The sequence below is a fragment of the Triplophysa rosa genome, linkage group LG1, assembly GCF_024868665.1.
Source record: "Triplophysa rosa linkage group LG1, Trosa_1v2, whole genome shotgun sequence".
NCBI classification, from domain to species: domain Eukaryota; kingdom Metazoa; phylum Chordata; class Actinopteri; order Cypriniformes; family Nemacheilidae; genus Triplophysa; species Triplophysa rosa.
Genome location: NC_079890.1, coordinates 2,436,889 through 2,461,476, shown reverse-complemented (window position 1 = coordinate 2,461,476; position 24,588 = coordinate 2,436,889). Strand labels below are relative to the sequence as shown.

At 37.1% G+C, this 24,588-nt stretch overlaps 1 protein-coding gene across 1 annotated transcript in view; it reads left to right on the top strand.

Annotated features, from left to right (window-relative positions):
• Positions 1–18,081, top strand: part of ntrk3b (neurotrophic tyrosine kinase, receptor, type 3b) — a 109,675-nt gene extending 91,594 nt beyond the window's left edge. Inside the window, exons 13-17 of the mRNA XM_057340332.1 lie at positions 4,143–4,273; positions 5,463–5,635; positions 7,442–7,685; positions 15,237–15,395; positions 16,652–18,081. Of these exons, the coding sequence (XP_057196315.1) occupies positions 4,143–4,273; positions 5,463–5,635; positions 7,442–7,685; positions 15,237–15,395; positions 16,652–16,837 (893 nt within the window). The 3' untranslated portion in view covers positions 16,838–18,081. The remainder of the gene's footprint in view (positions 1–4,142; positions 4,274–5,462; positions 5,636–7,441; positions 7,686–15,236; positions 15,396–16,651) is intronic.
• The last annotated feature ends 6,507 nt before the right edge of the window (positions 18,082–24,588 follow it).

Genomic DNA, 24,588 nt, shown 5'->3' with positions numbered 1-24,588 from the left:
AATTACTTTCTATATCCTATATCAACCTTGATTAGTTAAGTGATTCAAGGATAGACATGAAAGGGCTCTTTTAATTCATTCAAATAAATAATATTAAACTACATAAAGTACTCTTATTAACTGACCAAAGTATTACAAATGTGAGAATTATACATTAAAGCACAGATTTTAAAGTTAGACTTTGAATTTTGATGTCAATTCCACTATTGCACACACAAATATTACACAAAGTATTTAGTTTAATTACATCAGAAGTAACTGTAATGAAATTACAGAAAAAATGAGTGTAATCCCTTACTTTACCTTTTCAAAGGAAAAGTAATTCAATTACAGTAACTAGTTACACCCAACACTGACCGCTATACTCTATGTGTATTACCTCTCTGATATGCACACTCGATGAAGGATTATGAAAGTATTAACCAAAGATAAACAGCCTAAACCACTTTTGTAATTCTCACAAAAGGTGCTTACAGTATATTCTGTTACTGTGATAATGTGAAAGTCTTGTTTTAATATTTCATTTTTGCAGCTTAATTGCTTAAGTAAGTATGAACAGCACAATTTCTAAACGTAGATAAAGAGTTTCATTTCCGCGAGCATAGGACCACCAGCGTGGCCTTTTTTCATTTCATTCCCCGAGAACTGACACCGGCTTGGTCAGGGTGAGCAATAAATGTGTGACGGCGAGTGCAGGGATATTGCTTTTTAATTCAGAGGCTTCCACAACAGGAACTGGGTAAATAGGCCGCGGGGAGAGCCAGGTACACCGGCAAGGTGGAAAGCTGAAGGTTAAGGTAATGCATCCTGGGCATCTACAGCAGGCGCATGTGTAATGGTTTACTCAGAGGACGGGACAAACCCGGCAGAACGGGTGAATATAAATGAGATTCTCGGGATGGGAACGGACTCGAGCCTTGACTCGACCTGTTCTTGAGATATCTCTGCACAGGACACTACATGTATGTCTCCTTTTGTCTATGAATGTGATGAATATGATTTGTTGCTCTGATGGTTATAAGCGGTTTATTGTTTCTGTTAATTAAGTGTATGCATATATATGCCCATGGCAATAAGCGGGCGTCCCGAGTTCGAATCCTGGTCCTTTCCCGCTCCTGTTTCCCAACTCTACCACCCAATAGAGCTATAAAGACCAAATAAAGAAATAATCATTTCATGGGAGGCCCGGTGAACGGTGCCCCCAATTTTGTGCTTCCGCCGATACGAAGGATGAATGTTCGCTGTGTTTGTTGATTTGTAAAAATTGGTCGCTGATGGTATGCACGCATATGTGAATGAGCACCTCTGATGTACTACATCGACACAAATATGTTTGTGGCATCACCATAGCAACCGTCATAAAGTAAAACAAATCAGTCTTCCACAAATAATTTCAATTGACGCACACAGAATAAGTACTCGTGACTCCTATTTGTGGCAATATGCTCTACAATACAGGTATTTTAAATGAAACGCAATTTAAAAACTATGCTGGTAATTTTCTGACTGGACATTATCCGTTCATTTTGTGTTCAAAATACACACTTCCATGTTATACAGACAATTGCTATTAATATAGTACATCATCTCCTACTTTTATTTATTTTTACAGTGTGTATTTTGTAGCCTATAATCATCTCGCATGGAATTAAAATAGACATAAGGAGACAGTATTATTATGTTTTTATCTCTATAAATGAAGTGTAAGGTTTTGGCTGTAGGCCTCTTCAGGTGGCGTGAACACCGCTGGTTCAACGCCGATCCAGAAGACCTTCCTGTTTCAGTTTTTAAACACTGCACAGACGTTTGAACAAAATACAACCAACAGAATATTAATGACCAGTTTAAAATGTTAAAGGGGTCACATGGCGCGAACATGTGTTTTTCTGTGTCTTTGGTGTGTTATAAGTTGCCCATGCATGTATTAGACACGTAAAATTGCTAAATGAAAGTGTGGGAACAAAAGATGCATTCTATGTAAAAGCGAATGCTCACCCAGACCTGCCTGAAACGCCTCGTGTAGCCACACCCCCACAAATCTACATCAGTTGGTGGTCTGATTTGACTAAGATCGCCCAAATGTATACGCAAGTAAGGTGGGCGTACCTGTCAGTACAATTGAAGAGGAACCTGATGTTCCAAATATGGTAAGAGGCGTTACATTTCCCTCACACGCTTGCAGTATTCGACCAATCACTTCGCACTGGTGAACTGGCCAATCATAGCACACCTCGCTTTTCAGAGCGAAGAGCGCGTTTCAGAGAGGCGGGGCAAAGAGGAGATACAAACATGCACGCTATGTGGAAAATACAGCTTTGTTGAACCTTAAATCGTGTTTACACATTGCATTACATCTAAAACAAATCATAATATTTGTTTTAGCCGTGTCATATATGATCCCTTTAAACAAATATCTTTAAGATTCAATTACATAAGATTTTTAAAAAATGCAACCACTTCAATGCAAAGTGGACATTTATTTCACTATTAGAACTGATCTGGGTGAAGAGAGGTTTGTTGTATTGCAGTCACATTTTTGCTTTTACTACTTTAAATTCGCACAAACAATTGGAAAGGACAACGAACATGGATGGCACAATATTGCGAGTCCCAGGTGAGTTTTGGACAGATGGTGAACAGAGACCTTTTACAGTTGACTCTCATTTGCATTGCACTCGTTTTGTTTGGAAAAAAGAGAACCCGGAGACAAAAAATATGCAGAAAATATCCAGCTGCGACAGTGAGAACTCCATCTGTACGGGAACTGACCTTTTACACAATGCGAAGAACTCACGATTGAAGCCTTTATTTACACCTGTACACATATGCAAAACACAGACTCTTATTTCATGTCACTCCGATTTACGCCATTCACTTCTCAACTCATTTCGGGTGCCTCTTCCTATGGGACATCATGGTGTATTATTTGTGTAATTGTGTGCCTTGGGCTTCGTTTGGTCACATATAACAGACACTGATGAACTGAATGGTTGTTTCAAAAATAAAAATAATACAAATATCGAATACCTGAATGTTTTACACAATTTTCACCTGTTATTTTACAGACAATAAAAATGTCAGGGGCCAATTTTCTGTCATCTGTCAATCATCACATTTTTTTACATTAAAACTCACACACTGTAAACCAATACTGTGCTCCCCTACGTAGATCCGTTATAGGATTATGATCGTTCCTCTCAAACCAAGCGGTAAAATGGGGATCCTGCAGGTCAAGATAAAACATGGAAGCTGTGATAGAAGTAACAGCTGTTATTGTAGTTAACAGCTGGGATTTAAATTACATGCTGTGTATCAAAAGCGTACAGGTACACCTGGTGTGAAATGACTATGTAGGGTGAAAAATGAAAGGTTTGATGAAACATATGTAAAGATGTTTAATATGCTGAGGCGTTTCAGTATTTCTACTCAGCTCGTAATGATGACTTTTCGGGCACCATCATCTTTATTCTTTATCTCAATTTATTATTGATAATTTGGGTTTATCAGAGGATCTATATTTTGAAAGTTGTGTCGACCGTCGTACCTACAGCACTCTCATTGCTCTTCCTTTTTAGAGCAATAAGCAAACCTATAAATCACAAATTATTTTTTGAACTCTGGATCTCTGCATTGCAGAATTTATATCACTGAGGCTTTCTCCTCTTTTTCTTTTTTCTTTTTTTGTAAAGTTAAGCAAGTACACAAGTATTCATAAGTATTTGTAATCTTATCGTTTTAAATTATAACTTGTCCTGTTGGGTACAATTTAATGGAAAATGTCATTTTGACATCATTGCACTTTACAACACAAGATAAGTTCACATTTATTTATTTATTCATATAGCGCTTTTTACAATTTTGCATCGTTGCAGAACACCTGGAAGGCGTGTTGTACAAGACAATAAACATAGATTCAAAAAAAGATCGTTTATAAAAAAAGTTACAGATTGCATCTTTAAAAATATGAATATTACATTCAATGCAAAAAGGCATGTGCTTCGCAGTGCGACCCGTTTGTGAGTCAAGATGTTATGACTGAGGAAAAACGCAATTAACAGTGATTCTGGATTATTTTGCTGATAACCTTGAAATGCAGAACACGACTGTAATAACCGGCAGTTTTCTTCCTCTGGGTCTCTCAGATGTGCAGCACATTAAGCGGAGAGACATTGTTTTGAAGAGAGAACTCGGAGAGGGGGCTTTCGGGAAAGTCTTTCTGGCCGAATGTTACAACCTCAGTCCCACCAAGGATAAGATGCTGGTAGCTGTCAAGGTGAGGGACCTTTTCTCAGAATAAATGCATTTTTCTTGTACACACGGTGAAGCGTACGGCGTGTCTTTAATTATTAGTCACTATGTAAGTGTGAGATTGGGTGAGCGTTTGATGTATTATTTGACCCCAAACTCAAAAGAACATTTTTGCTCGAATACAATGTAGGCAATGTAAGGAACGTACTGTGAGGATATTTTTACGACGGTTAGGTGCGTTCATCCCCTAATTTTTTAATTTGCATGAATTTCCTTAGCACAACAATACCACCGTGCTGTGGTGGCAAATGTACGTTTCGACTATTTCCATAATACTTCTTTTTTCTTTTTCGCAGCGGGCCACTGACAATGCGCTGAGCTAGTGAAATTTTCTCTGAATGGATGTTTTCTCATATCGAGGCTAGAACTCGAACTGTACAGTAATTGCGTTTGGAAAACTTTCCGCTCTTAAAGTTTCAGATGCACCGAAACACAACCGCAAGAGCCAATCTCCAGAAAAATCATAGATAAGGCATTAGGAGTTCTAAATAACCGCAAACCGAGTCTAAAAGTAAGTCTGGACGACGATAACATTGTCTGGAACTACTTTGTGAGGCCAAACACCATCGTTTAACCATTAGAAAGTGCTCTGCGCATCCGTACCGCCTCCTGTAATTCAATGTACCGCCTATTGAAACTATTACATCAAAAAGATAACTCCAAAACTGCTCCTGTGTCATGAGGATATCGCTTATGAGCCCGGGGCTTCCGGGCCGCTTCCCCAGGCAGAACGCAGGGTGACGGAGAGCGTTAGCCTGCGCGGGCAGCGAGGGCTGTGTTGAGCTAACAGATCCCCCGACAGAATTGAGTGGCTCGCCATCTGTGTCATATACGCCATTCTCTGTCGATGCCTCCCTCGGCTTGTGTCAGAGCGATCGGGGGATTTCTGTAATTAAAATCAAATTGCCCCTTGTGCTGTCGAGGCCGAGTTATAATTTAACCGAGAGGAGCAGGACTCACGACGAAATGTGCAAAGCAAAGTGTCGGAGGGGCCTTTTTTAGGCACTGGCGCCGCACAAGTCCTATTTCGCAAGGCCGCCCAAATTTACTGGCGACTAAATGAAATTGTTGTGTTTTTGTAATGGTTTACGCTTTCGGTTTTGACACCGTTTAAAGGCGCATGCAATATTTGGAGCATCTGTTTCTTCTTCCAGACTCTCAAAGACCCGACGCTAGCGGCCCGAAAAGACTTCCAGCGAGAGGCTGAGCTCCTCACCAACCTCCAACAAGAGCACATCGTGAAGTTCTACGGCGTGTGTGTGGACGGCGACCCTCTCATCATGGTGTTTGAATACATGAAGCATGGAGATCTCAACAAATTTCTGAGGTAATGTGGTGTTTTAGCTGTGTGCAGTTCAGGAAAGTGAACGCTAAGGAGAATTTTTAGTATTTAACGATTGATGGTTGGCTCTTTTTACTGGAAGGCCGTACGGAGCAGTTTTCCAAAGTACAGTTCTTTGAAGAATACGGAAGGGCTGTTGCGCAATCATTGGGCATTTCCAAACTGGGAACCGTCCAATCAAAAAAGGGTGGAAGAACGTTTCTCAAATATTGGGCATTAACAAACAGGATCAACCATATTCAGCCGTCCAGTGGGAGAAAGGAATTGGGAATTTCCTACTTGATTTTTCCCAATCAACTTTTCTTCATTTATAATATAATCGTGGCGTCTTGTTACTGTAATATCTATAATATCTTTGGTTGCTTCCCATATTTTGGTGAGAATCGTGTTTTTGTGGACATCAAGCATCTTTTCATTTTAAAATGGCAGTTTATTATTGAACGTCAACGTGCTGAGATTCATTGTGAATTGTAATTATTTTGGACGATATTTGTAAAATCACGTTGAAGGTAGATACAGTCCACAAAGTAGAATGAGATGCAAAAGAATATTTGATAAGGATTCGTTTGTATAGGGGGACCATTTTTTCAGATGGCTGGACTTCCATTCCAAGGGAAATTAAGTGATGCAATTCTTTCTTGAAGAGATGCAATAATGCAAATCTGTTTTTTTATGGACATCAAAGAATGTTGTACTTTCCGACATCTTTGTAATTTCTGCATATTGAATTTAAGATAATTTAATGAATGTTTTCTCACATTGAGACTAGACAGAACTGTACACAAAATCATAGATAAGGCATTATGAGATAATAACATTGTCTGGAACTACTTTAAAAGGCCAAAAACATAATTTAACGTGCATTTAACCATCACCTTATGTGATACACAGCAAACAAATAACAAGGGACCAGTCGCATGACGACAGTTACAGTCAAAATGACCGCTCTCTTCGCTTTAACGTGCTCACTTGAAATTAGACATCTTTACAGGATTAAAGGATTAGCGGATTATTTCTTTTATGAGACTAAAAGGCAGCGCGTTTAAATGCTTTGACCTTGTGGCCTTTCACGTTGATCCTTAATCTCTTAACTTGACCCTTAAGTAAGAAACGCCAAATCTGGACGTATCTCAACAGTGAGGGAGAGATACTTTCAAGATATTATTCCCTGAAGGTTATATCAATTATGATTTATTTTGATCTGATAAACACAGATATGATCTATATTTCCTGATATTTTTCATATGATTATATATTTCAACCAGTGTTGGGTGTAACTAGTAATTAGTTACTGTAATTGAATTACATTTCCCTTGAAAAAGTAAAGTAAGGGATTACTCTTATTTTTTCTGTAATTTAATTACAGTTACTTTTGATGTAATTAAACTAAATACTTTGTGTAATATATGTGTGTGCAATAGTGGAATTGACATCAAAATTCAAAGTCTAACTTTAAAATCTGTGCTTTAATGTATAATTCTCACATTTGTAATACTTTGGTCAGTTCACAAGAGTACTTTATGTAGTTTAATATTATTTATTTGAATGAATTAAAAGAGCCCTTTCATGTCTATCCTTGAATCACTGAACTAATCAAGGTGGATATAGGATATAGAAAGTAATTAGTAATAAGTAACTAAATACTTTTTGGAGAGAGTAATTTGTACAGTAATCTAATTACACTATTGAATATGTAATTAGTAAGTAGTAATTCATTACTTTTTCAGAGTAATTTACCCAACACTGATTTCAACCAGCTTTCACATTTGTCTCGTTTATGTGTCATTTCAGAGCTCACGGTCCAGACGCCACGATCCTGGTGGATGGTCACCCGATGCAGTCTAACGGAGAGCTCGGCCTCTCGCAGATGCTTCATATCGGCACGCAGATAGCGGCAGGGATGGTGTACCTGTCCTCTCAGCATTTCGTGCACCGTGACCTGGCCACCCGCAACTGCCTCGTGGGGAACGGGCTGCTGGTGAAGATCGGAGACTTCGGGATGTCCAGAGATATTTACAGTTCAGATTACTATCGGGTGAGTGTTCTCTTGTTGTAATAATTTACCACCGTTTTGGTAAAGCACCTTTTTAAAAGCATCATCGCATATTTTTCTAAAGATGTGAAATGCGAGTTCTTGAAAGAGTAGTGCATGATGGGTGGTTGCCAGAGCATCGCTGTGGTGTTCCAAGTGGGTTTTAGCACCTTGCTCTGTGACTGTACGGTTGCCAGGTAGTTACTACAGTACATTTATTCATTTAGCTGATGCTTTTATACGAAATTGCGGTTGCTTGTTTTGATTTTTTGTTAGAAAATTGTGAGCAGACTCCTCAAGACATTACATGATTTTTTTAGCATCCTAATCCGTTCATGTCGGTGCGATCGAGTTATATCCCAAGGTTTAATATTTAGGGTTCAGGATGCATCCAGTATGAGCGATAGCAATAGTGTGTATTATAAAATATTCAGAGTAGGGCTGTTCAACGATTAATCACGATTGTTCGAATACAGAATGAAAGCTTGTGCTTACACAATAATACATCGCTGTGCGCTGTGCATATTTATTTTGTGTTTATAAACATACAGTATACACACACATGTACTGTATATATTTATAAAACATTTGCATGTACTCTATATATTACTATTTACCTGTATATCATATATCAACATTTATTCATTTTTATATTTTTCTTAAATAAATGTACGTGTATGTGATTATAAATCTAAAATTAATACGCACACTGTACAGAAACATAATATGTAAGCACAAACTTTTGTATTGGATGCGATTAATCACGATTAATCGTTGAAAAGCCCTAATTCAGATCGATTTTTCTGGTTGAGGCGGTCGAAAGCTGAAGGTCTCGCGGAGGCCAGAACCTGTCTTACGCACACGTACACAAGCTTGCGCTCAGTGTGCAATATTGACAAAACTGAGCGATTACGAAATTATTACCGCATTGGACACGATCACTGTGTCAAGTGATTATAAATAGCGGATCCTGCCAAGCACGTAATCCACACATGGCGAGTCATATTGACGTCTGCTGTCCTCTGGGGCTCGAGTGTCTGGCCGCGGGAACAAAGCATGAAGAGCCAATGAGAGATTGATCTGCTTTTATCAGTCGCCAATTCAACTACATGATGGGTGGTACATTGACTTGCTGTCACCTGTTGACTCACCAAATATTGCATGAGGTGTTTTCGAAAACCCTGCTTGGAACCGGGTAACAGAAGAACTGAATGTCGTATGTGAAGGCTTGAAGGGAAATATCAGCACAGCAAAAGAAAAGAGTTTCATACTTAGCATTTTGATCTTGTCTTCCAGTACAAATATGTGAGCATTTTTAAATCAAGATACATTTACGTGACAAGGAAAGCGACTCAAGATATTTAGTATTGTTTTATGAGATAAAATATAAGAATTAAGCAAAAAACAATCTTTTTCTTACGCCATTGGCAAGTTCTTTTGTTACAAAACAAGACAAAAATGCTTAGTAAGAAATTCATCTTTTGCAGTGTAGATGTCTTCTTAATATCTCAACGATTTCTCCTAGACATAAAATAGATTTAACGGAGAGCAAATTAAAACATTTAAGTCTTATGTCTCAGATATTTCTCCTGAGAAGAAAAGAGGTAGAAATCTCATAAATGTGTCAACAATGTCATCAAAAGTCAATATTATTGAAGATCTCAATATGAACTCATCAAATTGACTCAAGTCCAGATTATTTGACCTCTACAGTCTACATTCGGTGTACACCTCCACACTCTTCATGGATTTCAACAATCGTATCATTTGTTTTTATTTGATTATTCCTAAACAATTTTAGGAGAAACATCTGAGACTAAATTGATCCTTAAAGGAAACACAACTGAGAACTCACCACAAATACCCCTCGTAATGCTATACAGTACAATTCTGTGACAGACAATTATTTCTATTGAAATTTACTCAACAGTTATAACGAGTTTTAAAGGGCTCGATAAATATCGACAACAGACGCATAAATCTCTTTCCCTCATGACTCTGTACGAAAGCGTAAATGTCCAGGGAGTCGCTCCAGTGGGGCTGTAATCCATTCCCCCGCTTTGCTCTTCATACCCATAATCCAATCTGCCCACCACTGAGCCACAGACTGTCCAGTAATCCAGTTTACAAACTACCAAATGTAAAAAAAAGGTGTTCCCTCCTCCCTTCAGCCCTGAGAATGGAAGTATGGACAATGGCCAGAACGATTATATTCTTTTCCACGTTCATTCTTGTATTTTATAATGGGTTTATCAATTTCGGCCATGCAAGGCTAATTGCTCCAGCCTCAACCACAAAGCTGAAGGTGATACAGCGTATTGTGGCTCGTATGATTGCTTAAGCAATTTTATTTGCTCGTCCTAATGAGGGATTTGAAAGTCATTTGCATTATTTAAGTGGCAAGTGGGTGTGCATGTGTGTGTGTGGATACACAGTATGCTCACTGTTACTCGGCTTGTTTAAATTGGCAATTAACAACTTGGATACATGATGTCAGCTCTCATAACATTTCAACCAGTTAAACTGAGATATTGTGTATGTCAACATTGACTACTACATAGTGTGATTGTTTGATCTGCTGTCCTGTTATTAAGTGATCTACAAATAAATACAGGGCTCTATTTTAACGATCTAAGCGCATGGTCTAAAGCAAGTGCACTTAGGGCGTGTCCGAATCCGCTTTTGCTAGTTTAAGAACAAGAAAAATGGTCAGCGCCAGGTGCATGGTCTAAAAGGATTGTCCCTATTCTCATGGGTGTGTTTTGTGCAAAACCATTCAGAGCCTTATCTTCCATTCCCTTTAAAAGCCAGTTGCACTCGCGCCATGGTGGATTCGCTATTAACACGGCGGAATTTGCAAGAGAGAGGAAACGCATTTGCTCGTGCGCAAGGTTAAAGCGTGCGAGCGGACCATCTACAGGACAAGCCGGATTTGTATCTTTATGTACACAATAATCATCTTTTACATTGTAATCCATTTATTTTTAATACTTTAATACTGTAATAAGCAGAGTGTACGCGTGCTGTGCACCCGCCTATAGACGCATATCCCAAACGCGCGCTTTAAATAACGAAAAAGTACTGCGCCATTGACTTTAGACCAGGGGCCTCATTTATAAAATGTTGCGTAGAAAGTGCGTATGTGTGATTCATAGAATGAACGTACGCACAGAAAACACGTGTACGCCTCTCTATCAGATTTGAAATCTATAAATCGCAAATGATCGTGAAATTGCGTGCAGCTGAGCAGTTTGTTGTCTAAAAGATGTCTAATTAATGTCATTGATATATGAAAGAGCACCTGTCAACGTCCAAGTCCTTTACACGCGGCAATAATTACTTATATTTCCAAAAACCTGCAGCACTCGTATAGGCAAAACTGCGTACGTCTGCTCAGACCCTGACGTGGCGCTAAGCACTTTTTTCCACGTCAAAGTCCGTTTTTATAAATATGAACGTTGCCGTGGATTTTTGCGTACGCATGCTTTACGATCAAATCTGTGCGTAGGCACGTTTTATAAATGAGTCCCCAAGTTTCAGTTGGTCAGTGGCGCAGTCTATTTTAGTTGTCTCAAAATAGCAACGCGCCAACAATGCGCCTGAACATACCTAGTTTTCAGAAGCACGCCTGTGGGCGCACAAATGGGCACAGATGCATTTGCTATTTAAACAACATGGCGCAGGAGTTGAAAATTACTTTATGTCTGCGTCGGCCTGAAACTAGTAAATAACACGCATTGCGCCGAGTGCATGATAGGGCCCATAGAGTTACAGTTTACTACTTACTGACTCATGTGCAGAATGTACTTTATACTGTCTACCATGTTAGAAAAATGGTCTGTAAAATAAAGTGCATTAAAGCTGTAACATTTTTGGTTAAAAATAAGCTAAATATATTGAACAAGTACATAAACGATCCATGTTGAAAACTATCTCCTCACACTTATTCACAATAATAAGCTTACAATAATGATTTAAAATCTGAGCTGTCGAGTACAATTTCGACATTAGTTGTACTTTATACACTGCAAAACATGACATTCTTACTAAGCATTTTTCTCTTGTTTTTAGTGAAAATATCTAAAACTTCTTAGATGTACAGTATATACAGTTACTTTACAAGAAAGGTGACCTAAGATATTAAGTCTTGTTTTATGAAAAAGAATGTAAGAATTAAGTAAGTTTATGGTAAAAACTAGCGAAAAAATCTGTGCATGGGGTGAGAAAAATTTACTTGAATTTAGTTTGACCTTTTTCTCAAGTACCTAATTCAAGTTTATTTTTCTCCGATTTTTTTGCTTGTTTTTACCATAAACTTACTTCATTCTTATATTATTTAATAAAAGAAGACCAAAAATCGTAGGTCGCTTTTCTTGTCAAGTAATCGTATTTTGATTTAAGATTGTTTAGATATTTGTACTACAACACAAGACAAAGACACTTAGGAAGAATGTCATTTTTTGCAGTGTACTGCCGAATGTACTTTATACTGTCTACCATGTTTGATCATTTGATGTGTAAAATGAAATGCTTAAAAGCTGCAATCTGTAACATTTTTGGGTTAAAAATAAGCAAAATTCTCTTATTGACCAAGTAAAAAAAGAATGATGAAAACTGTCTCCTTATTCACGCCTATTCACAATAGTAAGCTTGTAATAATGATTTAAAATGTGAGCTGTCGGGTAAGATTTTGCAAGAAATTTGACATCAGTTTGACATGTTTTGAATCAAACCCACGTAAAGATAAATATGTAAATTAACCTGCAAATTTACGTTTGAAACAGAAATGGGGATAGAGGGGTAAACGTTATGGATTGCAGCTTTAAGCAGTGCTAAACATTTGAGCTGTTATTATGCTTCACAGTCATATATTGCACATTTCTGCAAATATAGTAGGTCAGCAGGTGTTCCATGTATATCGAAAATTAGGGTTGGGCCGATAGACGATGTCATGTCCTTCTGAAATATCGGATGTCCATGTTCGCTGTTTATCAGGAAATGGAACAAGCGCTCGACTTTTTAAATGATTACATACTGTGTTGTCAAATTTGACAAGCACTTTTTAATACTTTTTATTGGTAAGATATTTGCCAAACCCAGTGACAAACATAAAGGGCGACTAATAATAATAATTTATGGCAAAACATTTAAATCACAAAATATGAAGATACATTAGATTCATTAGTATGTTTTGATATACATTAGTACTGCAAAAATACTATTAGAGTTTATAAGGGTAGTAGAAGCCACTGACGTTTGCCTTTTTATAATACTGTAAAAAATCTGATTACTGGAATGTTTTTCACTCTCCAGTGTTTTCCATTATCTGTAATCTTTTGCGCATCAATCATTTGAATCATGTTGATGGTGTCTTTGAAAAAGAACTTGTTATATTAAACATAAGTTGCTTTCGCTGTGGGATACTGCAGTAAAGTTATGTGAACTTCTAAAATGTAAAACAGACGAAAAAGCAAACTTCTCTTCTTAACAGGGAAAATAGATCAGATGAGAACTCACAGATAAGTGAGACAAGTTCGATTTCACACATAGGGGCTTTATTAAATGTATGCATTATAAATGTTTATAATGCATAAATTCTATGCATTCGTATGGTGTGAACTGTACAAAAGGGTACGATTGTTAAAAAAAAACACCGTGGCCACCCCTAAACCCCACACCTAAATCTGACATCACTGGGGCGAAAGCAGATCATACAAAAATGTAAAAATGAGAAATGACTTCACACGAAATCGCTGTCCAAAAACAAAAAAACATTTAAAAAGAAATAAAACAACTATGATAAACTAACTTGCACAAAATAACTATAACTTGCACAAAAACATCATTTGTAGATCACAGTGTGAAAAAATACGCCATAGATGGACAAAGCAGCGGTCAGTACAGGAACTGACCTACTTCGGCTCTTTCGTCGACGTGCATACTGTATGGTCCATCATCCATTAGCCTGCTCTCTCCCGACCGGAAGTGAGATCAATGTAAGAGCGGACAACAAAGAGAACAGTAATTGCAGCGAGACTTCCACGCTGAGCCGGAACAATAACCAGCAGTCCTACAAACATGATGAATGAAGTGATATTGAAATGAATAAGAAATTGATTTCAGACTGTGCCGTTCTAATTGAAGCCGAGTGCAGGCGCAGTTCATTCACTGTTGTTTAATCTTATTAGTTCTTCTAGCAGAGGACTTAAAATAAGGACAGATGAGTAAAACAAGATTAAGATTTTAAGATAATCAATATGTTGCATGTGATTGTTTTATGAATGATTCCTTGTTTCATAGTTTGCATTAATATATTAACTGCATTAATAATAAACGTTGTTTTTTATTTTTTGTTTTAATATTGTATAGCAGTAGTGTGGATATTTTTCTACTTTCTTTTCCCTGAATCCAAATTGAATTAAAAACTGTGCATTAAATGCACAGCTGTGAATTAAAGCTGCAATTCATAACTTTTTTTTTCATAAATAAAAATAAGTCTCCTTACCCTATCCTATTTAGCAATGGTAAGCTTATAGTAATGATTTATAATTTTAAGATTTATAAAATGAGGATATGTAAAGTGACCTGCAATTTGATGTTTTAAACAGAGATGGAGACATAGAGACAAAAGTTACAGGTTGCAGCTTTAATATCCCCGTTTATACGAATAAAACCTGCAAATTAGGCATCTCCCTAGTAAAAAAAACAATTCATTTAAAATGCATTTATTTCATGCTGAGTATAGTTTAAATGTATTAACATATTTACTGACATGACTTACTGATATACAATTATAATTAAACGTTATTTATTTATACACAATGCTCATTTCTTCATATTAAGCCTGAATTTAAATAAAAATGTGTTCTAATGTCACTTTTGATAAGGATTTTTTTATAAAATCAGTCTTTCAATGCAAGATATTTAAAGCGTACCTGAAGCATACTTGCAATAGTTCCACTTTAGCACAATCATATACACTTAAATGTATCTTTAGTTGGACTTCAGCACTATTCCTGCACAATTAAAGTATATTAAGTACAAAATGAGTTGTTCCGATCTATCAGACTTTAAGTATACCAATTTAGTATACCACAAATACAATCGCAGTGTTTTTTCATTAAATACATACTGTAAGATGTAAATGGATTTGCAGTATACTTAGCATGAAATAAATTTTACTATATTTATTTTTCACAATAGGGCTTGTCGCATTGAAGAGACCTTTTATTGCTCGTCACTTTCTTGCATGGTTTGGAAACCACAAAACTCTTATTCTGATATAATGGGGACTTTTAACAGTACACTTGATAAACAAACTAAATAAATTCTGACCATTTTTACATTTTTGATGTTTTGTGTAAACAGTCTTTGTGTATGGCTGCAGAACCCCCCAGCCCCCCCACTTACGTCCACTCATCTGAAAGTTGCGTTTGACCAAAGCAGCTTGCAATTACATCACATCGTTCATGCGTTGGCGTGCTAGAGTGGAGATGGAGCGGTTGTAAGCGGCCTCATAGGATGAGCTGTTCTGATGTGTAATCTGTTTCCCAGGTGGGAGGCCACACCATGCTGCCCATACGCTGGATGCCTCCGGAGAGCATCATGTACCGGAAGTTCTCCACGGAGAGTGATGTATGGAGCTTCGGAGTCATTTTGTGGGAGATCTTCACTTACGGAAAACAGCCATGGTTTCAGTTATCTAACAGCGAGGTGAGCGCTCACGGAGAACGATGAGTGTGAATGTGACATTTTTAGAATGGAAGTGTGATCTCGGTAGGAAGGGCATGACGCCGTCGGAAATGAAGGTTAGCAGCTCAGATTCACCATATATTAGCACTGTTCCAAGGCCTCGTGAGATTTCTACCTATAATGTATTTTAAGGCTCTGAGATAACGGATTTAGTCCAATTGTAAGGCGGAGAAGACAATTTCACTATTCAGTGCGCCATTGAATGTTGAAAAATGTATTGAGCATGTACACTCTGTGCTCTTGAATGATTTATAATTTGAGATGTCAGGTACGGTTTTGGAAGAAATATCATTTTGTCATCATTTGACTTCACCTTAACGTTAACTACGTAAAGTAACCTGCAATTTTATGCGTCAGACAGAGATGGCGATATAGTGACAAAAATTATAGTTTGATCAATTTCCAGTATTGAAGCAGTCACCTACTATTATTATTTTGGTTAAGACCAAATTTTGTACAGTATTTTTATTTTCGTTGAGAACATATAAAGCACGCGGCACCATTATCAAAGTTGACCGAGGGACTCGTGTGCCACCTTGGCAACTATCAAAGCATCGAGAGCTGTGTTGGGTAAGTAACTCTCAAAAAGTAATTAATTACTAGTTACTAATTACATATTCAATAGTGTAATTAGATTACTGTACAAATTACTTTCTCCAAAATGTATTTAGTTACTTATTACTAATTACTTTCTATATCCTACATCAACCTTGATGAGTTAAGTGATTGAAGGATAGACATGAAACGGTTTATTTAATTTATTCAAATAAATAATATTAAACTACATAAAGTACTCTTATTAACTGACTAAAGTATTACAAATGTGAGAATTATACATTAAAGCACAGATTTTAAAGTTAGACTCTGAATTTTGATGTCAATTCCACTATTGCACACACATACAGTATATTACACAAAGTATTTAGTTTGATTACATCAAAAGTAACTGTAATTAAATTACAGAAAAAATAAGAGTAATCCCTTACTTTACTTTAAAAGCAATTTAATTACAGTAACTAATTACTTAGTAACTACTTACACCCAACACCGATCGAGAGTGTCGTAAAGTGCTGCGAATAAAAATGTCTGGCAGTCAGTCACGGTGAAATAATCTGAGTCTGCTTTTCATTTGATGCCTCCATTCGTTCATATCGCACGCAGCGTGCACGAAATCAATTCCACCCCGAGCTCATTTTGTACTCTCTCTCTTTTTGCAGGTCATTGAATGCATTACTCAAGGTCGGGTTCTAGACAGGCCTTGCCTGTGTCCTAAAGAAGTGTACGACCTCATGTTAGGCTGCTGGCAAAGAGAGCCGCAACAACGACTGAACATCAAAGACATTCAGAAGGTCCTTTACGCTCTGGGCAAAGCCACTCCTGTCTACTTGGACATCCTCGGCTGAGACGGGCGCTGCCGGTATCCAATCCAGGAGTAACCAAACGATCCCCGCATCGACTGGAAGAACACTTCGGAGAAGAACTTTAAGTGCCTGCAACCTTTTTTTCGATACACTGGGTATACATAAAACGAAAAAATATTTAAAAACAAACTTTTACATTTTGTTTACTGGTACAGTATATAGTGTACAGAATTATTCTACAAAGATGACGATTTTCTTAAAGTGATGGAGAAATTGCGCTAGGAACGTGTTGCCTTCGGTGTGGCGGCGCCGTGTTTGAGAAGCGACGATTTTCAGTGTTTCATTTTATAGACATATATACACATATATATGAATATATTTTTATTTATCCGCTTTCAGTTTGAAGGTGAAGTATGGGTGCCTGTCGTGTTTAGTGCTGTTGATATATTATCTTTTCGAGATGGCTGCTCTTTGGTTGCGCTCTGCTACTGGGATTACGTGAGGAAAGCCTTATTATTGCGATTTTTTTTGTTTTGTTTTGCCGATGCTGCGTTCAGCATCTTTTCTCTTATTTGTCTCGCAACTTTAATTTCATGATACACAGCTCTCGAGCGGGCGACTTTGAATCTTTAGCATACTAAAACGTTGATATATTTTCATTGTATGTGATTGTATATACTGTACATTTATATACTTGTCGACCTGTTAACTTATTTTTTTATGTGTTTGGTTTTTTTTTCAACACAAGGCTTGTGATGTACACTTTGTAAAGGGCCAGCCAGGAGAGAATATAAATATCACACGGTATCTTAAAGCGAGCTCTCGCAGCTCTTTCAAATACAGGGTCTAATATCGTTTGGGCGAAGATGTTTTCCACCCGTCATGGCCGAGTCTATAAAATACTTTGCATCACCAAAACTCAATGTGGTACAATAGGAACTGAATAGCAGGCTTGACGTCACTCGCATCCTAAAATGCCACCTGTTTAAATTAATGTTTCGCAGTCTTCATAGCATTCAATATCAATGCCATCGCATCTAAAGTTATAACAATTTCATGATGTAGTTGTCTGTAGCTAAAACAGTTCTTTGTTATTTGAGGGGCTGTTCTTCTGAGATGTTCGTCGACGCAACGCCAAATCTTTTGGACATCAGGAGTTCGATGGCGACGGATTCTCTTGCCGCTTTGCAGTACCACAGATATTTGCAAACGACATATAAAAATGTATGTTTAGATTAAGTATTAAATAAATATCAGAACCTCGTCAGTTCAAGTCTTCTCTGCTCATTGTTTTTCTACTGTTAGACTTCACAACTGGTCCCTATTACTTTGATTTTTGCAAATTACACAATTACAAAATGTTATCATTATTTTTTACAATGATGTTTCATATATTGTGTGTCAACACATTATGCGTTTGGTTTTTTAAACTTAATCGTGGTATTTTTAAAAACCTGCTAGGATATTAGATAAGAAATTATTTTTACTTATAATAATGATTATTTCTGGATTGAGGTTATTTTTTATGACAATTAGGTTTTAGAAAAATCACATTTGCATTAGAGTAAATACACACACAATACTGTTTTCTGGTTTAATAAAACATTGAACTACAGTTACTGTTTTGAAATGTGGTAAAAAAGAATATGACAATATGTGACCCTGGATTACAAAACCAGTCTTAAGTAGCACAGGAACATTTTTAGTAAAAGCCAAAAATACATTGTGTGGGTCAAAATTATCTATTTTTCTTTTATGCCAAAAATCATTAGGATATTAAGTAAAGATCATGTTCCATGAAGATATTTTGTCAATTTCCTGCCTTAAATATATAAAATCTTTATTTTTGTGAGTGTATGGTCTGCCACAGTGCCCCTGATTAACAACTTCAAAGGCAATTTTCTCAATATTTTGATTTTTTTGCGCTCTCAGATTCCAGATATTTAAACGGTTGTATCTCAGCCAGATAGTGTCCTATTCTAACAACTCATATATCTATAGAAAGTTTATTTATTCAGCTTTCAGATTATGTAAAAATCTCAATTTCGAAAAATTGATCCATAAGACTGGTTTTGTTGTCCAGGGTCACATATAGTTAAAATCATAATTCAAAATAAATATCCTTTCACAAAAAGTTTATTCAAGTGTTATTGGTATACATATTTAAAAAAACAAGAACATATAGTTCTAGTCTTCTAGTTATAGCAGGTGAAATACGCTTTCAAGAATGTTAAAATACAAAATAGTGCCTAATAGTACAATAATATTTTCCTTTCATTATTAAATAAAATATGACTGACGTGTATTAGCACAAGAGTCAATATGAACAAAAAGGGAAAATTAAACGATCGCCGAGACTTTCTGTAAATATAATTCCCTGTTCTGTTATAATTTACAGATCTCTGTTTTTTGAGATTACTCTTTGCGTCATGTATTTTCTCTATCATACATTATGAAAAAAATAACGTTGTGTGTGACAGCTTTGGACACTCCATCCCTTACATGAGACTACTGTTTATGTACAGTATTTGCTACTTAAAGGGACAGTTCATCAAAAATGAAAATTCTGTCATCATTTGCTCACCCTCAAGTATTTGCAAACCTGTATTAATTTCTGTTCTGTTGAACACAAAAAAATTTAAAGGATGTTGGAAACCAAACACTTCTGGGGCACCATTGACTACCATAGTAGTTGTTTTTCCTACTATGCCAGTCAATAGTGCACCAGAATGGTTTATTTACAAACATTCTTCAAAATATCTTTCTTTGCGTTCAGCAGGTAGAATGATGAAATTCAGGTTTATGATCAAATTCATGACAGAATTTTCATTTTTGGGTGAATTGCCTCTTTAAGAGTCAAACATGTATGTTTGCCTCAGGCAGGCTTTTAATGATCACAATGAAGAGGGATTTTCAAATTTTGTTTAATTATCAGTATTACGTTCCATAAAGGGGCAAAGATTGAGTACAACTACAGATTGACTAATCCTACATTCCCCATTTACGAGCTAGAAACAAATTTGTCTGCTTTATTAGGACATTCTGGATTAATGTTCATGAAATCATCACAGATATGAGGTGCAAACTGTCAGTATTTAAGCGAAGAGACATACTGTATATTTATATGATATTAAATTGAAATGAATTTTAAAACAGTGACAGCGCTGTCAAATGATAAGAGCACCGCATTTAAAGCCAGTCATTACTTGAACGGCTTTACAGCTCATTTGATGAATTTGGGAAGTTTGTACTGGTTTCCATCCAGAACTCATGCTTTAAAGGCTCATTTGTTTTTAGAAAGTGATGAAAACGTTTTCTGGACAAAAAAGTGTTTCCTATATTGGGTGTATAAGAAGCTGTATGTGTTGGTCTGTTTGTTACATTGCATGAATTTGTAGCCCAAGGGTTTAGGTTTCAGAGCTTAATGTTGGTCGAACACATTGTGGTCATATAAACATTTTATCTCACCAGAGCGAACCTGTTGTAAAAGTGGTATATTTAGATCAGTGACACCACGGAACATTGTGAATTATCGCACACAAAGTGTTACATTTATTCTGTACTGTACGTTTTTCTGCCTTCCTGCTGGATCACCAGATTTGAGCTGATAAATAAAAAGGGAAAAAGGCTGTAGGTGTTTCCCTCAAATCAGACTAACCAATGTCTTATAGTCAGAGAAACTGATCCTAATACGGAAAAATAAAAGCAAAGCGTCACGTTGGGGGGACCATGTGTACTCGTGCTGCTTGCTCACATCACCCCAGAGCAATATCCAATTCCGGCGACAGGTGTTGACACCTAGATTAACCTTGGTTTGCAGGGAGCCGGGTTGCTCTCGAGCTTATTAGAATGCGCTGGGGATGGGAGCTCCACTCCAGGGCTGTAACCCTCCGGGGCTTGGCCTGTTGCTTGTGTCTGACAGCTCGGTTACATGTCTGCTGTGCGTGCGTATGTGTGTGCAAACGGCCTAAAAGGGGGTGTGTGGACTGCGGCAACGTCGCAGCCGTGCCCAATCACCCTTCAACCCTGTTCACCCCACTTTGTTGGTACAGTAGATGATTGTGGTCACACTTCAGGTGAAGGAGCCTCAAATGATGCCCTTTCTAAACACTGAGAGTAGTTTTCGTTTGGTTGTTTCATTTGCTAAAGCGGGCTTTAAAACGTATAAAACAGAGTATATATTGCAGGTTTTATACACTTTGCGTGTGTTGAAATGATGAAGTCAAAATGACATTTTACGTGAATTTGCGTCGACAGCCTTTTCTCATTCCGAAGATGAATCGATCCAAAATATTTTTAGATCCCAAACCAGTGTTTTCATAATCTTACTGTAGACTCATTCTCGAAGAGTTCCTATGTCCAGCTACAGATAATATATAAGGGATAATGTACATTTGGCCAGTTATTAATGCAAAATAAACCCTGTAGGGTGATCAGGTCACTGTTATGCATAAAGCAATTTATATATGCCAGTTTTTTCTTGTGCTCTGATCGTTTTTTGTCTCTATAGCCCTGGACAGTAACAGAATTAAGTCAGAATGAAAATACAATGATTTGTTGTCAGGCAAATGCACGGTGTCCTTTATGTCTCAACTCCACAAACAATTTAGATCGACTAGATCACTCAATTGGCCTTTTGATCAGAGTGGAAACCAGTCGTTCCAGTTGTTTCATTTAAATGTTCATAGCTCAACCTTCATTAAAGTGTGTGTAAAGGTGCGTCCCGCATCGCACACTTATGCACTATTCTACGCCATTTTGAAGAACTGTATAACTAGTGCGAGTAGTGTGTTCACATTGACTTCCGATTGGACTTCAACCCAGGAATAAGTAACCTGCAATTTCATGTTTCAAACAGAGATGGCGACATTGATGCAAACGTTACAGATTGCAGCTTTGAAAAACTAATGTTTCTCAACTTAATTACGTCCTCGGAGTAATTGCCGTGCTCCTAAAAGTTTCCATGCGCTTATCTGATGGAATTTACGCTTCAAGCATTTAGCAGGCGCTCTTACCTAGAACGGCTTATAGAAAGTGCTTACTTTCGCATCTGCACAATGCATTCTAATAAGCTTTTGCCAGGTATATTAGGTAACATTTGCTCATCTGAGAACTTCATTTGCCCAGTTATGGGTTTCCAAAGCATGCCAACACCATGTGCTGCACTGATGAACATCAATTTAAACCCACCAAGCTGAATTCTGTGTCCGTTTGGCCAATTGAAGACGTTCAGGTAGATGAGACAGAGTCTCATCTACAGATTCTCATAGTCTCTCGCGGTGATGCAAAGCAGATTGATCAATGTGCTTGTCACACCCGCTGCCTCTGCGGATCTATGTTTCTTAATCTAATTAGCTGGCCATGACTTTATGTTGCCTGTCAATCGCTGGACACCGCGTGAAGGTCAAATTCTCATTCAGAGGTGGAAGCAGACCGACAAATATGCAACTGCGGTATTTTCGTCTGCATCACATTGTTATTGCTTACCTTTTACTGTATAATACAGGATTATACATCCAGACATGACGGTGCACTGTTTTATGATGCGTAACTGGTGCAAAACTCACTAATACGTACACTGTAAAAAATGATTTGTTGTTTTTTGTTGTTTCAACTTAAAAAAATAAGTTACCTTGTTGCCTTAAAATTTTAATTTAGTTCAACTTAAAAATATTAGTTCACTTAATGAATTTGTTGCAAACTCGTTGTATTGACTAATATTTTTAAGTTGAACTAACTTAAAATTTTAAAGCAACAAGGTAACTTATTTTTTTAAGTTGAAACAACAAAAAACAACAAATCATTTTTTACAGTGCATGCAAGCAATATCATTAGTGATGCTTACCGTAGAAATTCATATTACGAGAAAGGTTATGACTTTTTGAAGTATTAAAAATGGAAAAAGGCAAAGAAAATAGAGATTGTTGGATAACTGAATAACATCCGAGTCCCGTCGATCTACGATCTGCGGTTCACACTCAAAGCTGTCAGGGCCGCTGAAAAGAGCGCTGTAGATGGTTCGGGTTAAAACCGCAAGTCAACGTGCGCCAGGCAATAGACAGAATCCCATGCCTTTCATCCCTCTGGTCCTCGAGTCACTTTTTTGGTATGAGAAGATGCACGGCTCCTAAGACATGTTTTACATCAGAGCTCCCAGCAAAAGCACTTTTTCGTGTTCTTTCTCCATGAGAAACCTGAATAAATGATACAGTGCAAATACTTTCCTGCTAATAAAAATGCAGCTTTTCTATTTTCAGCGGCGCATGAATAATAATAAAGGAAGCTGTAAATGCATGGTGGCGGCAGTGGGGAGCGTACACAGACGTTCACCACAGAGGTGTGAGGGAACTAAAATGAATCCAAGTGTGGAAACTCAAAGACTTCCTAAAAGGATTTCAGAACTACACCGGCATCTCTTTGGTAGCGCGTTATCGAGCTGTGGTGCTCATACAGGTTTGAATTTGGCCCTTCTGTCCAACTGCTTCTGCATTCCCACAAAAATATTAAAGTCAAGCAATGATATTTAATCTATCGTACCGGTTTCATTGGCCTAATGTGAATTTTCAGACTAAACGGTACTGTATGAGCCCTAACAGTGTTGCTCTTTGATCTTATAACATACCCGTCATTATAAAACGGTCAGTTCTGGTCCTTGATTCTGATTGGTTGAGCTGAGTTCTAAGCCGTTATAAAATACCCCGATTTATAACCAGTGTTGGGTAAGTTACTCTGAAAAAGTAATTAATTACTAGTTACTAATTACATATTCAATAGTGTAGGGTTAGGGTTAATGCTTTACAACATTTACGAACACTTTGAAAGTTGGACTGAACGAGTAAAAGATGATATGAGCTTTAGTCTAATCCGACACATTACACCTCAATAATTCCTGTCACATTCTAAAAACACAAAGCAAGTCTGAAATAAAACCAACTTTAAATAGAGGTGCAAATGATTCACATCTTGTCCAATCAAATGAGCATTGTGCTGGAATTAAACATCCGTTTATTTATGCATTTGTTTTAGTGACGCTTAGATTTCATATAATCTCATGTTGTCTTTAACATGAAAAACGAACCGACCTCGACATCCAGTAAGTTTTGCCAACACAATCTCACGACAAAAACGTAACTATTTTACGATATGGCTATTTTTGGCTAATTCGTATGAATTCGTACGATCTCATACGTACATTTCGGTATGATTTGCTTTCGCGCCAGTGAGGTTTATGGGCGGAGTTAGGGGTGGGGCTTCAGTATTGCTTTTTTCTAGTAATCGTACGCTTTGTACGATTCACAAGGTACGAATTCATACAACGTAAAATAGTTACGAATTCCCGTGAGATCAGGTTGGTTTTGCAAAGGATTTTTTAGCACAAAAAACAGCAAGCTGAACATGGACCAAACAGTTGAATTAAAAGATCTAGAAACTAATTTAACAAAAGTTAGTAACTACACTTTATTCATTAAAACGGATTTCTGTGCTAAATTTAACAACACAACAATTCTGAAGAACATTTAGAGCTTAAATTATTTTGGTCTACAATTAAAAAAGTTATCTTACCTTAATGAAAAAGAGCACATTGTTGTTACTGGAGTAGGAAACTCACCATATTTTGGAACAATTTACAAAGTGTTAAAATAAAAAAAATGTGTCAGTAGTTGTTAACATAAGACAAGTACATTATAAAAAAAGAAAAGAAAGTCTCTAAACAGCTAACCATTGAATACAACAGGAGCTTTATACAATATTAGATTTCGTACTATATCTAATTTCGTAAATAATCTAATATA